A 14138-nucleotide genomic window follows, 5' to 3' on the forward strand; every position below is an offset into this window, starting at 1 on the left:
CTCTATAATGTACTGTGGTGCGCAGTGTAAGACTTCCCCACATCTCTTTTTTTGAAGAACCCTCCTTGTGTTTTGATGTTCTTAGGCTCTGACCACATTGAATGTCCACACTCGTTCAGCTATAGCTACACGATGCTATGCTGTTGCTTGTTTTCCTAGCTCCCTTTGCTGGGGGCTGCATATAGGAAATCAGTAGCCTGCTTAGTTTCTCTGGGGGGAAACTCCCAGTGAGGTTATAGGACATATGGTTGCCGTTTGGGACTTCTAGCCTTGCATTATACAATTGAAAGCAGGAGGAGGAGGCATGCATGCATCAAGGAATGATGGGTTTCTCTGACAGCCCTTCAGCCTTCCAGAAGCAAAATATGTTCTTAGCAACTTCTGCTCTTGGTCTTCCAGATCCTGCTATAATTAGGAGGGAGCTGAGGGAGACTGGTGTCAACCTGGTCCTGTGGGATGACTGGGGAGAGGGGAAGAATTCTGTCTGGTGAATAGCGTTGTCTGTTCTGAGCTGGGAGCAGTGTGATTGTACGAGACAGACCATAGTGGAGATGATAAAAGCCTGAACTAAGATGGAGGGTTAGGGATTTGGAGAGAACAGTAAAGTAACCAAGGAGGCATAAATGCTGGGTACTGCCCACCCTGCCCTTTTCTGTGAAGTGTCCTAGTATTTTATTCTATAAAGGGAAGAGGATGAGCATTTTACCATCCACCTGTCTCCCTTGACCCAGACCAAACTGCTTCCCAATGACACTTCAGCCACCAACCCAATTTTTGCTGTGGCAATATTACCAACTTGCAGGTGGAGAAAGGTTGCAGCCTGCTTCCTGCAGGCTTCCTCCTTATTTTGAGCAGCAGCCACCCCTGGGTGCAGGGCGCAAGGATATGTTTCATCCCAAACCTTTTGTGGAGACCTCTAACATTTTGCATGCAGATATTCATTTTGAATATTAAAAATACTTTTATACTGTTTTAGAGGTTGGAATGAAACGGACTGTTGATGACCCTTAGTGAGAGCCCAGTCTTGTATTACAAAAAAAATTCCTGACTTCTGTATTTAGGAAACCTCCAAAATCACCACCTTCCTGACGATTGCTGTGTACATTTCATAGATTTCATAGACATCAGGGCTGGAAGGGACTTCGGAAGATCTTTGAGTCCAGACCCCTGCCCCAGGGGCAGGAAGTCAGCTGGGTTCATAGGATCCCAGCAAGATCAAATGAATTGTTGTTTGGTTGGTGTTTTTTTAGTATCTTGTTTGCTAAGGGAAGGGTTGTCTTTTAGTATAGTAAAAACAGAAGACGGGGTAGATTTGCACCTTATAGACCAGGGACAAGCAATATTTTGGGCCTGCAGGCCACATAGGAAGTTTTGGGGAGTTGTTGCAGGCGAGGTCAGCAGCTCCATCCCCTTTGCCCCAGCAACAGCTCACCAAACCTCCAGCAGGCTCTGGGCGGTGGCAGGAAGAAGGGCCTGGCAGCGGCGATGGGGAAGAGGCCATGTCCATTTCCAGATCCCACCTTTTCCCCACACTCAGCAGCAGCTTCTACCCCACCACCGCTGTCACTGTTCATCCTGGCTGGGCAGGCGCGCCCAGAGCAGGCACTGCAGGGCCCCCAGCCCCTGAGCAGGGCGGGCTGGGGTTGTGCGCACAGCCCAGGGCTTGGGCCCTGCCCACAGGGGTCCCCGCTGGTCTCCATGGGGCCAGGGCTGGTAACGGCAGTAGCTGGAAGGAGCCACCGGGGCTGCTGGGAAATAGTCTGTCCGTGGAGCTGCCCCAACCCTGCTGCACTGGGGCAGCCGGGTGCACCATGGGCTGTTTAGCACCTGGGCCAGACAAAGTCCCCCTGTGGGCCAAATCTGGCACACGGGCTGGAGTTTGCCCACTCCATTATAGCCCAACTAAAGAGTCAGCTGCAGTTACTTTAATTAAGATTCCAGAAGTCATATTCTAACTTTTCCTAAAACTCCTATTTTATCCTAAAATACATATATATATTTTATTTTACTCATTATCAGGTCCTGCTATGTTGAATTCGATCTCTGTCGTTTAATGTTTTTTAGAAACGGAAAAAATCCCTGTAATGCGTGGACAGTGGTTTATTGACGGGACCTGGCAGCCTCTAGAAGAGGAAGAAAGTAATCTAATAGAGCAGGAACATCTCACCTGTTTCAAAGGCCAGCAAGTGCAAGAGAACTTTGATATGGAAATATCAAAACCCGTAGACGGGAAAGAGGGTAAGATTCCCTGGACCATTGTTTATATCAGTGGAAGGTGTTTTATCTTAAGTAAGATGAATATTTGGTGTATTCTTCCATTCTCTTTTTAATTCTGCATGCATAGGCATCATTTGCTTCAGTCTGCATTCACAAATTTCAGGCTATCCAGATAGTTGGTTAGTTTTTAGGATTTACAGAATCGCAGTACTTGTTAGCATCACTCAATTTAAAGCTGAACTTACAGGTATGTTTCTGGTCTTGTCCCCATTTTGTCTCGGACACTAATTTGTTACTCATTATTGTATTAAAAAGCTTTAAGTGAAACTGCAATTTTCTTTTCACGGGCGAAGAAAAGTGTTGATGATCTCAATATAAACTCCCTCTAATTGACTTTAATTATGCCTTGCGGGTACATCATTTTCACAAGTCACATATTTCATTTTTCCATTCTGGCTCAATCTGGGTGTTTAGTGGCTTAGTTCTATCAAATTCTATATTGTTTCTGTTATGAAAATCCCCATATCTGAATGGCCAGACTGAGACCACGACACTTGGGGTTTAATGGGGTCTTCAGTCAAATTTGTTTCATGTTTTTAAAAATACCCTTCTGAAATTACGATTGACTTATTTATGACAGGCAGTAGAGTGAATTGTTCTGGGTAAGCACAGCACAACAAAAGCTCAATATTTTTAACTCTCCAGTTTCACTTTTCCTTGTGTGCCATTTTATAGGTTCCCCAAACACTACAATTACCAAGTCCTCAAAATACAAATTAGCCAGCCTTTGGGCAGTGTTTTTGTAAAAACAAATGCATCCTAGAAGGATTGTAAAATAAGTGGAATATATATTCTAAAGGTTATGGAAAGTGGGGGTGCCTGAAAAAGTGGGTGTGGCCCTGGGCTTCATCAGAAGCTAAACACTGCAGGCTGGGACTTGTTAATAAATGAGAGTAGGATACAACAGGAAGAGGCAGTCAGTGGTTGAATCTGATAAAATAGAGCATCTCTACACTTGCTGTGGGGTGGGGGGGGAATGCTTTAATTAGAGCAGCTCTGAGAACTGCTGTAATTTAAAGCGCCCTCAGTATCACATGTATTCAGCATCCCGTGTTTCCAAATGGCAGTGGGAGTGCTTTAACCAAAGCTCATTTGACGAAGTTTAGTTAAAGCACCCCCACCACCATTTTGAAAAGAGGGAATACTGAATACATGTGACACGGAGGCTGCTGGAGCGCGCTGATTAACATGCTCCAGCAGACTCAATTAATCGAGTCTGCTCTGATGCGTGTTAATTAGCATGCGTTGGAGCACAGAACTGTTGTGTGTATTGGTGCTCGTAGAGAAGTAGTAGAGCAGATTCTTTTTTGAGGAAAATGCAATGGTGAACATAATATCCTGAATCATCTTGTTGGTAGATCTTGTACTGCTATACGGAAGACTACATTGTGCCATTTGCTGACTTGAGAAGGATTTTCAGAGGTGCAAGGAAGGGTTAAGTGCCTGACTCCACTGAATGCAGATTGGATGGCTGACTTCCCTCTGTGCCCCTTGAAAAATCTCCTGGGGCTGGGCCTACTCTATGGTGCCCTGCTGGCACAGTTGTGGTCCGGGTGTGGAGAGAGAATACCTGGCTGACGTAGCTGTGTGAACAGACCACTTCTAATGCATAGATTCAGTTATACTGACAAAGCTGCCCTTTTGCTGGAATAGCATGTTTCAGTTGTAGGGGCTGATTTTACTATAGTGGTACAAAGCATGGCCTTGCCACTACGCTTCGCTAGTGCACACAGGTTGTTCCCTGTAGATAAAGCACTTTTCACATAGCAGTAGCCTTACGTGATTGCTGCTGGGACTGTCTAGGGGGTGGAAGTGCTTGGGAAGGAGGGGGCGTATTGTGTTCATATCTCCAGCGCACCAGAGGAATGGAGTTCAAATTCTTTTCAAAAAGAGTCAACCCCTTGGACAGAAGGATGGCTTCGTTGTTGGGGGTAGGAGAAGGCAAAAGAACAGGGGAAGACAATGAGGCAGTTTGGATGTATAAAGGAGGCTGAAATCAAAGCACCGTTATCTTTATATTAAAATCTATCGTCACAAGTACAATAAACTGTACTCTATTTTCCTTGTCATTTTTTCTTTATATAATATAACCTTTAATATAGAGCATGCTGATTTTTAAGGCAGGTTAACACTACTGCCCAGAAGGGAGATCTGAAATCATTATAATGAACAGTAAGCAATGGAAAGTAGTTCTGATATTGAAACATGCCACTTACTATGTGACCAATCAGATGCATCCATAATTACTATGTTCCAAAACAGCACTGCGGGGTGGAAAGGTTTGGAAACTGTTAACTGGTTTCGTTTGATCTAAAAGTACTTAAATAGAAAGAGGTACATTGTGTATAAATTCTTTAAGTGTTTTGTGTATGTCTGCTACAATTTTCTATAATTGCCTACTACACTAAGTGGTCTTTATTCTTTCAAGGCTCGTATGTAGCTGTCATTAGCACTAACTGAGAGTAGAATAGGCATCTAAATTATCTCTCTCAGCGGTACTGGCTATTGAGAATACTGTAGAACTTGGCTAATGCTGAGACTACGTGGAACTAGGCGTCATGTGCCAACTTCACAGTAAAGTTTTAATGGCAGATTACTGTAGGGAAGTCTTACCAATAAGATGTCCTTACTTCCTTAAAATACTGCATGGAATATTAGCATAAAAACCTAGTCCCTATTGTGAAAGAAGCACTTTGCTCATGTACCAGATACCAGCCATCTGAATAATACAGCTGGGTCTGATCCCAAGGCTGTTTTGGATGGCAGCAGCTGCCTGAAGAATTTGATGGCAGAAATCCACCTTGCTTCCTATAGACAGGATGTGGCTTCGTTCTCTGTTTCTACTTCCATTTCAAGAGCAGGCCTTTTTTCCCCCTCTCTAATTCAATCTAAAAATTCAGTCTAAAACAGGGCGTCCTGTTGTATTCTTTATTTTAGTGACTGAGATGCATCTGTTTACCATTTCTTAGGCTTTTGTGTCAGTCTCCACCAATTTCTGTGCAGAAAATGAACTAACAGGGAGCCAGTGTTCTCCTCTTCTGTAACTCTCCAGGGCAGTGCATACAGTAAATTAGTACTGCTTGGGTATTGGCCAGGTGATGCCGCTCCCCCTTCCTAAGTGGAAAAGCATGCATATCAATAGATGCTAGCTCCAAAAAGTGCCAGTGGAAGATGCTGCTGAGTTAATTTTTGCTGCATTTTTGGAAAAGCAGAAAATTGTTGCGGTGGACTTCACGGACGTCAGTTTTGAAAGGCTGTCCTCCCCAGAGCCATAGCATAAATGCCACTTTCCTAATCAGTGTCTTCCTTAATTTGCAAAGCATCCTGCTGCCTAGGAGAGAGGAACCCAAGTCCAATTCCTTTACCCTATTTCTGCACTTGGATTCCAGTACTTCACCAAGGAAATGTCTGTGATTGATGTAGGGCCTTTTTAAATGGACTGGTAGTAGGTCTTGGGCAAGTTAGAATTGCTTTGCTTGATCCAGCCTACGAGCCTGTCTAATGCTCCAATTGATGCAACCGTTTAATAATCACACTTCAGAAGGGAGGGTAGGATGTTTGACTGATTCATCTGACTGCCTCATTGTAGAAAAGCACTCCCACGGTCTAGCTGTTAGTTAATGCAAGTCATGAAAATAAATTAGCAGATTTAGGGAAAAATTTGCTGCTGGGAGCTATTTTTATATTAGATTTTAATGTTAGGCTACAATCGAAGCACATGTTTAGACTTGGTAGATAAAAAGTGGTGTTTGACATTTTGGCTGCTTTGCCTTTTTTTTAAGTGTCTGACCTCCGGATGACTGCTGAAGACCCCAAACAATATGCTTCACTTTTTTTATAAATAAAAACACAGATGTGTTCTTCTGACATTTTATGGCATTTATATTAACACAGTTAGGCTTGCTTGTTGGTCCCCAAATCCACTGTTTCAGTATTTGCAGTAGAATCTATATCATTGTGGTCTTCTCTCCATACCAGATTTGTTCATCCTTTTTTTTTTCTAAAAGATGAATCGCTTTCTAACTTAGTGTGCATTAATTCAACACTTTGACTAGCTTGAATATAGAATGGCAGACGAAGTTGCTTTGAAACAAGGAAGTGGTTTAGTTTCAAGTGTCCACATATTTATAGATGGCGAATACAAACAATATGAAAAATGCCTTTTGTTATTCCTTTATTCAGGTCTACAGTGTCTGTGTAAGTCTTTTTCCCCCCAGAAAATACTGGCTTTTCTTGTACTGTATATACCCAGTAACTATATTTATAGGATCACAGTATAAAAAGTCCTTAGTACATGGAGAAATTGTTGAGGGAGGCTGAAATGACACTTGTGTCCTGTGCAGCAGTATTTTAGCTGAATATGGTTTTGAAGTCAGCACAAAAACTGTAAGTTCTTACATCATTGACTGTACTTGGGTAAATGTACAATATTAAAATACGTTTTAAAACTGCATTCAGAAATTATCTTCTTACTAGGCAGGATTTGAGCTAAGAGTTTAGAGGGGGGGGTTTAACAATAGTTTATCTAAAAACACCCTGGGGGCTTCATTCTTTAGTGGCTTAAATGTGCTGTCTGCAGGTCTTATAGGAGAACTCTGGTCCTAGCAGGTTTTTAAAATGTCTTTAAGCTAAATGCACTACTAACTTCAAGTGTTTGTTTTAACAGGATAAAGAAGGTCTCTCTCTCCTTGTTTTGTAGAACAGTGATGTCCAAACTGAGGGCCTGACTTGATATTTTCAAAAGCAAATGGTCACGGTACCCTGGAGCGGTTTCTGTGCCCTTGAGATCACAAAGAGATCTAAAACCATCCAAGAGTCACAGGGATACAGAAACCCCTAATATGTACTGAGCAGGTTTCTTACAATGCTTGGTACCTGGAACAAGAGTTGGGAAGGCTTTGGGGGACTGGCCATAGCGTAGTGCACTGTGCTTTCAAGGTGCTCTTGGGGTGGCAGCACCAGGAGTGGGAGGGAGGCATTTGAAGAGTCTATGTCCCCAATCTGCTCCATGGAGTAACAGCCAATTCAGACACCTCCATTCAAAACCATGGGGAAAGGATTTTACATTTGTAATCCAAATATAGGGCCATATGATTGGGCACCGCTGTTCTGAACGCATTGCAGTTAACTGTTGCATGTTAATCACATTTATGTCGGTATCTGTGATTTTTTTTTTCCCATGTATATTCATATTTAGTTAGAAGGGAGTGAGGCTGGTAGTTAAATTTACTTGGAAACAAGCAAAGAATACAAATTAATACCATTGTATTTGATCGGAAATGGAGAAAATAACTCTATGAGACTATCACTTGAAATGTTCAATTTCCAAAACAATGTTTTCCAAAATCCAAGTTGCATGTAAGGAACCTCCTTTATTGTGTTTTTTTGTTATTGTTTTTACAACTTTAAATGTGGCTATACTCCAAAAAACTGACTCTGTAAAAATTGCACTGGGGGGATACTTGGTTTGCTTTGCCATAGTGATTTCAGATAAAATTTTCTCAGTTCATAAATACATTTATAAAGGTTCAGTCTTTTGGCATGTATCTGCCAACCTAGCAAATTCAGCCTTGGAAAGTAAAGAGATGTCCTTCTTTAGAGCTGTATAATCATTAGGTAGTAACATACTGTGCAGACCAGTTTATCCACTCAGTACGCAAGTGCAGCCTCAAAGGGCTTATTTTTCCTCTTTCATACACTGGATTTCTACAACTGTAACTCTAATGCAAGTGAGACCTAGGCTGCAGATTTCTGGTAGCACAGTCGTGTTAGTTCAGGACCTAGGGGGGTATGGTGCCTGACTGGCACAGCTGGGTGATGATAAATGCCCCTGGTATAGACATGATTATGCCAGCAAAACACCACTTTTACCGAGAGCTGTTTTTGCTCATGAGGAATGGTTTTACTACACAAATACAAAGTTCAGTATTTTGGTATGGTTGCATTCACAGTAGGAACACCTTGCCAGTATAGTGCACCAGGATTCCTGTGTATGGAGTGTTACTAATAGACACGAGGTGTATGAAAGATGAAATCAGGCAGACCTCCTTCAGTGGGCTTGTAGAAGTGTTAACTGTTACTGTAATTTGAACTTAAAATATCTGGTTTCTGAATCAAAAAAAGATAGAGAATCCATCTCACTTTCTCACAGAATCTGATCACACATTTTAGCTATGTTGGCTTGTCAGACACTAAAAAGTTTTGTAAAAAGTGAAAACTTTCCCTTTTTACTAAAGAAATTGGATGAGACATAGTAAAGAGCAGTTTTATTGAATAAAAAAATGCCATTTTTATGGAGTTGCTTTTTGGGGTAAAACCTCACTTTCAAGCTAGCCTCCAGAACCATAAAAAATACAACAGGCAGTTTATCAAAACTGGGTTTAATAGTACCTGTTGTTCTCCTATTTTGTAGGTGTCTGAGAGCAGCTTCTTCCAGATACTGCAGCTTTCCCTTACCTTGTGGTGTCCCCTTCCATAGCTGACTAGCATTGATGATTCCCCTAGATGGTAAGGTAAGTCCATCAAATATTGCACAATAGTTCAAAGGAAATTTGTTTCCATATTCTTATTTTATATCCTCTAAGGAATAAAATGAGACTATTGAAAATGTAACAGAAATAATGGACTTGCCTTACCATCAAGGGGAAATTCTTGTGCTTTTCAGAAATGGAAGGGATATCCTAATCAGAGTGTGCATTAGTCTGCCTCGCTTTGTGGAAGGCAGCTGCCTACAGACCTACAAAACGGGGCAACAGGGTATGTCGGCTAGTCTAACTTGGTGTCCCCATATTTTGGGGAGAAGGAATCCACTAGCTGTTCATGAAGTTGCAAAATGTAAAAAAATAAAAATTAAAGGGTCTTGCATTCTTTACAGTTGCACAAATGGAAAGGGCAAGAGAGACTGGATTGCGTTGTGGTGTGCTTGTAGTCTTCTAATGTTTTTTGGAAGTGCCATGTTCATTCAAAGAGAAATATTTTATGAAAAGTAGAGAAAATTTGACTCGCATCAATTGACATTTTTGCTACAAACCCCTTTTTTAAGCATTAATAAAAATTGACGTGTGCCACTTCGTTTTAGAAACAGTAATCCTAATGAAAAAAGAAATGATACCCTTTTAAAAATTTTACTTTGAAGCTCAGTGTTTTTGCTTTTAGTTATCTACTACCTCCCTCCCTTCTCCCTCCCTTCTCTGTTCAAATGGAGAGGATATAAGGAGAATACAGAGGCTGCATGTCTTAAACGAAAGCGTTCCCAAGGTACAGTAATTGTAGATTTTTTTTTTCTTGTTTTCTGCCTGGCCTAGGAAGCTTTAAACTGTAGTTTGCCTATGTCAGAAGGATGCATTAGATCCATGCGCTTCCACTTCTTGCACAGTAGTTATGCCATTTTCTTTCAAAAGAGTAGAAAAAGCATTTTAATTCTTAAAGGAAAAGTAGCACCGTGGTGTTTCTTAGAAAATAGAAGCTAATAATAATATTTTATAACACGATTACTTTGCTATAATGTTTGTGATGATCATGAAAGATGTAAACGCTTATTTTTACAGCAGCATTGTTGCATATGGGGTCTATCAAATCAAATGGGACCAGAGCTTTCAATCACAAGTAGATGCAAACTATGATAAATTATGTCAGCTCCGGGGAAGAGGCTTATACTGTATATTGTTGGGTGGTCACTCATATAACACATGCATTATGTTCAAAGTTTTTAAAATGATGCTTTAAATTGTTGGGGTTTTTTAATTGTTCTTATTTAGATTTTTAAACTTAATTGCATTATATGTATTTCTCCCTTTTTATGTATTATCTTGGTATTTTAGAAGGAGAGTCAGCACTGGAACAAAGCAAGACATTAGGCATTTGAAAGAGATGGGGGAAGTAGTGTGGAATACAGGATCAGCGAGATTATGCCACAGAAAAAGAACCTTTGTTTTTTAAAAATTGAATTTGCATGGTGTAAATTGATGCGCTTCAGAAGCAAGACGAAATCTTAGCAGAACTGTTAATGTTTGGAGGGAGGAAGAGGGTTTTCAGAATCACTTGTCTTGGATCTAAAGTCTGCTCCCTTTTGAAACCCATAATAATAAACTGTTAACTTCAACAGGAGCAGAGTTAAGTCTACAGCAAGTGCTTTGAAGTTCCATACTAGCAGTTCAGTTTGCTCTAAATTTAATCCGAGTTTTCCTGTCTTCTCCTGTAGATGACAAAAGCATAAATATATTTAAGTATAAGCAAAAGAAGAGTCTAATATTTTCTTCCTGTGTTGAAGAGCAGAATTTCATTTTAGGTTTCAAAATGCATCTGCATTTCCTTTCCCTCGCTGATGGTAGTGAGCCTACCTGACTATCATCTGGGCGTTCCACAATTAAATGTTTAAAAGTTAAACACATTGCAGGTGCGTGCATAGAATTAAAAAGTTTGCCAGAGGATTTGTAACAGCAGCCACAACTGCTTTGGTTGCGAACTCTGTCCTCAGTAACAGTTCTCTTCGTGCAGGAGATGATAGCAATATCTGCTCTATCACTTAAGTAATTGCAGGTCTTTGGATTGATTTTTATATAATGAGAAGTGTCAGCAATTATGGGGGAGGTATGGGGCTTAGAAGCAGGTACTATTCAGCTATAAGTTTTTGGAGAATAACATACCAGTGAACATTAATGCCCCATTCTTCCCAGGTAGGAATGGATTGTGTTTGAGTAGTCTTGTTGATTTCCTATAAAATCCATCAGTTTGGAGGGAAGGTTTTATTGTGGTGAGAGACCAAGGCTTCCACTAACCCACGTCACTGGCCTTAAGACAAAAGGCATCCTTTCCCTATGCCCCCCTCCATGCACACACCCCTTGCCTCTGCCTGACCCCTTTTCCTCACCTGAATGAAGGGGTTTTTGCAGAGGCATGCGTTCATGTCAGTCCCTGGATTTCCAGTTTGCTCAGGAACTTTCTTCATCCCACAGCATGGCCCTAGAGTCCACGTGTGCAGGATTTGGGTTTTTTTTCATTTGGAAGAAATAATTTCTCTCCACACGTGCAGGGATTTGTCCCTGTCCCCAGTCCTCCTATCCCATTACCATCTTTGTCGCAGTCCGTATGGAGAGGATTCATGATGTCGATAGAGCCCCCCTTTCCTTTCTGACACCTCATTCTAAGATTCCCTGAAACAATAGCAACCAGCCCTAAAATGAGACTGCCATTTTTATAAATCAGTGAATGCCTTTGGTTCTTTGCCAAATATCACCCTAAACTTACATGGCTTGTCTTTTATTTTTATACACAATTCTGTTATCAGCATAAACATCCTTTTTTTTTTGGTCTTTGGAGCCACCAATCCAGAGTGGTTGCATAGTTTCATTCACTTCTGCATAAAGTGGTTTTTTACTGTGTGTTTTTAAATTCCCTTCTACTTCATTCCTCCCCGGTGTTCCTGACTTTAAATTTATCATCTGAGAGCACTAGCCCTCTACAGTTTGGCAATGAAACAAAGTCATGAAACAGGAAAGGTTATGAATGACCAGGGTTTTATGTAATAGATTTAGACTCTGTAGTATAACTGTCCAAGGCATGTTCAAACTTTCACAGAATAGATTTATAAAAGTAGAAAGAAATCCTTCATGGCCTCCAATAAGGAGCAGAAACCACGACTTCTGTCATGCTCCATACCCCCTGCTTCTGCTTTGAATGAATGCAGGCTCTCCAGATCTGGTGACACTGCTAAATCATACTGTTTTTAGTGCAGGGCTGTTGGCGGTGCCTCTTCTTAAAGTACAGCTTCAATATTGTCGAGACAGACACTATCAGAGTTAATTCCATCAGCGCAGCTGCTCTCCTATAGCTTCAGTAGTGCAAATCCTAAATGTAAGATTTCTGAGATTTGCACTTGTAATGAGCTGGCAGTTGTAATGAGTACCTCTGAAAACCTCGTGCAAGGTCAGGGGCCTTAAGTGGGCTGCACTCAGGTACCTGTGTATGGAAACTGTTAGCTGAAGTGTCGGCCGGCTACATGAAAAGTACTGGTGACCCTCTCTCAAAAATCCCCATTCTGTCCTGGTGAGAGAATTTTTGGTTCAGTAACATTTATTTGTGGAGCTTAGAGCTGTGTTTTCCCCAGTTGGAAGGACTCTAGCTGTTAGTTCTTCACATTTAACCCCCAATGCAGGTGTGTTTACCATAGCACCTGAGAGCCACAGTCATGGATAAGGGCTCCAGCGTGCTAGGTGCTGTACACACAGGACACAGAGATGGCATGAGTGTACCTGCTCATTCAGGCTTGAGTTGACGTCAGGGGTACGGGTGTACATCTGACTGCACCAGCTGATTCAAGAAATAATTTGCAAGCACTAGCTCCCCCATGAGTTGCCTTTTAGCTAAGAGTCCCTTTCGTCAGGGAGTCTCCATTCCTAAAAGGAAGAACCATGTGGGAAGGGAGTAAAGTGGAATTGTTCTGATGTTTCCAAAAGGAATAGCCCAGTTGTTCTAGATGAGCAAGTCCGACGTCTATAAATGTTTTAAGGTCAAAGCAATACAGACTTTAAATTTAAATACTAGAATGTCATTGTATTTTTTGTGTGTCCCTCTTCCCTTCTCTGTCTGGATTTTTGCTTAGTCATTTAAACTAAAAGTTGTTCCTTTTTGCTACAGCTGTTCATAGTTTAAAGTTGAGTCGCAATCATGTGGACTGGCACAGTGTGGATGAAGTGTATCTTTACAGTGATGCAACAACATCTAAAATTGCAAGAACTGTTACTCAAAAATTGGGGTTTTCCAAAGGTAATGTTTCTGAGCATGTGTAAAAAATATCATAAATATTGTTATTTTAATAGCTTCTGTTGCACTGATATTATGAGAAGAAAATTCTAGAGCTCATCTGATTGTCAAGTTTGAAGTTCTTTGGTTCACTGGTAGATAGTTTTTGCTGTTGTACTTTTCTGGGTGAATGACTCAGAGAAGTGCTGTTAAGTTGTTGCATACATTTGTAATTAAAAACAAAATAGACTAACAATTTAATTGTACTAAATAGTTTAAATAGAAGCTTTTGTATCACATAAAACCCTGTATTCAAAGAATGGTAAGGTTGCAAAGTCAGGCACTCCGGAGCTACAAAATACCAACTTAAAAGTTACTTGTGCAGCTTTAAATTGTCCCTCTCGTGCATTTGCTTTAACTACTTGATCTCACACATTTTTTCCACAGGACTTGACTCATTCAGTACATAACATAGATTCAACATGGGGCTGCATTGATCTTGTGTAGTGAGAGACTTTTCTATCGGGCCTCTGCCTCATTTGTTGCAGAAGTTGGAAGGTGTGTAGAAAATGAGGCAGGGTTGCACAAAAAGACAGGACAGCTTCACAGATAAGTTAAGTGAATCCTAGTGTTCTTGTGTGGTGCTGGACAGGTCACATAAATCAAAATGCACACAGGCCTCCTTCAACATATGTTCCTCATTTTCTGGGGAATCCAATCGAGAGCGCTGGTGTTTAACAGAACGGGTGAGCACGGACAATAGGGGTCGAGAGGACCTGCACTGGCAACCTAGGAGTGGAAAGTTCTCTGAAAGAATAAAGACAGAAGAGGTTTCTGACATGGGGCACCCAAATGAGTTGACTGTCGGCTTTAATATCGGTGCCTCCATTTTCACAATGTAAAATGAGAATGATAACCTCTCTCATCTCACAGGGATGTTGTGGGGCTAGTTCATTTATGTTCATAAAGAATTAAAATATGATGTTGAGATTACCATAGATAAGCCTTGAGGAAGCTAATAACTGTATTCAGAGCGGGGTATGGACCATGTTCAATGAATAATGCAAAGGGCCAAACACTGAATGAGAAGGGAGCGGGGGTTAAATAGCTGCCCGTTCAGT

At 41.1% G+C, this 14138-nt stretch overlaps 1 protein-coding gene across 1 annotated transcript in view; it reads left to right on the forward strand.

The window, feature by feature from the left end:
• The window catches only part of DDHD1 (DDHD domain containing 1), a 91105-nt gene that overhangs the window by 15647 nt on the left and 61320 nt on the right, over positions 1–14138 (forward strand). The window contains exons 2-4 of the mRNA XM_090034387.1: positions 2065–2238; positions 9433–9534; positions 12913–13041. Of these exons, the coding sequence (XP_089890513.1) occupies positions 2065–2238; positions 9433–9534; positions 12913–13041 (405 nt within the window). The remainder of the gene's footprint in view (positions 1–2064; positions 2239–9432; positions 9535–12912; positions 13042–14138) is intronic.

Source organism: Crocodylus siamensis, chromosome 2 (genome assembly GCF_052110815.1).
Source record: "Crocodylus siamensis isolate JL-2025a chromosome 2, ASM5211081v1, whole genome shotgun sequence".
Classification (NCBI taxonomy): domain Eukaryota; kingdom Metazoa; phylum Chordata; order Crocodylia; family Crocodylidae; genus Crocodylus; species Crocodylus siamensis.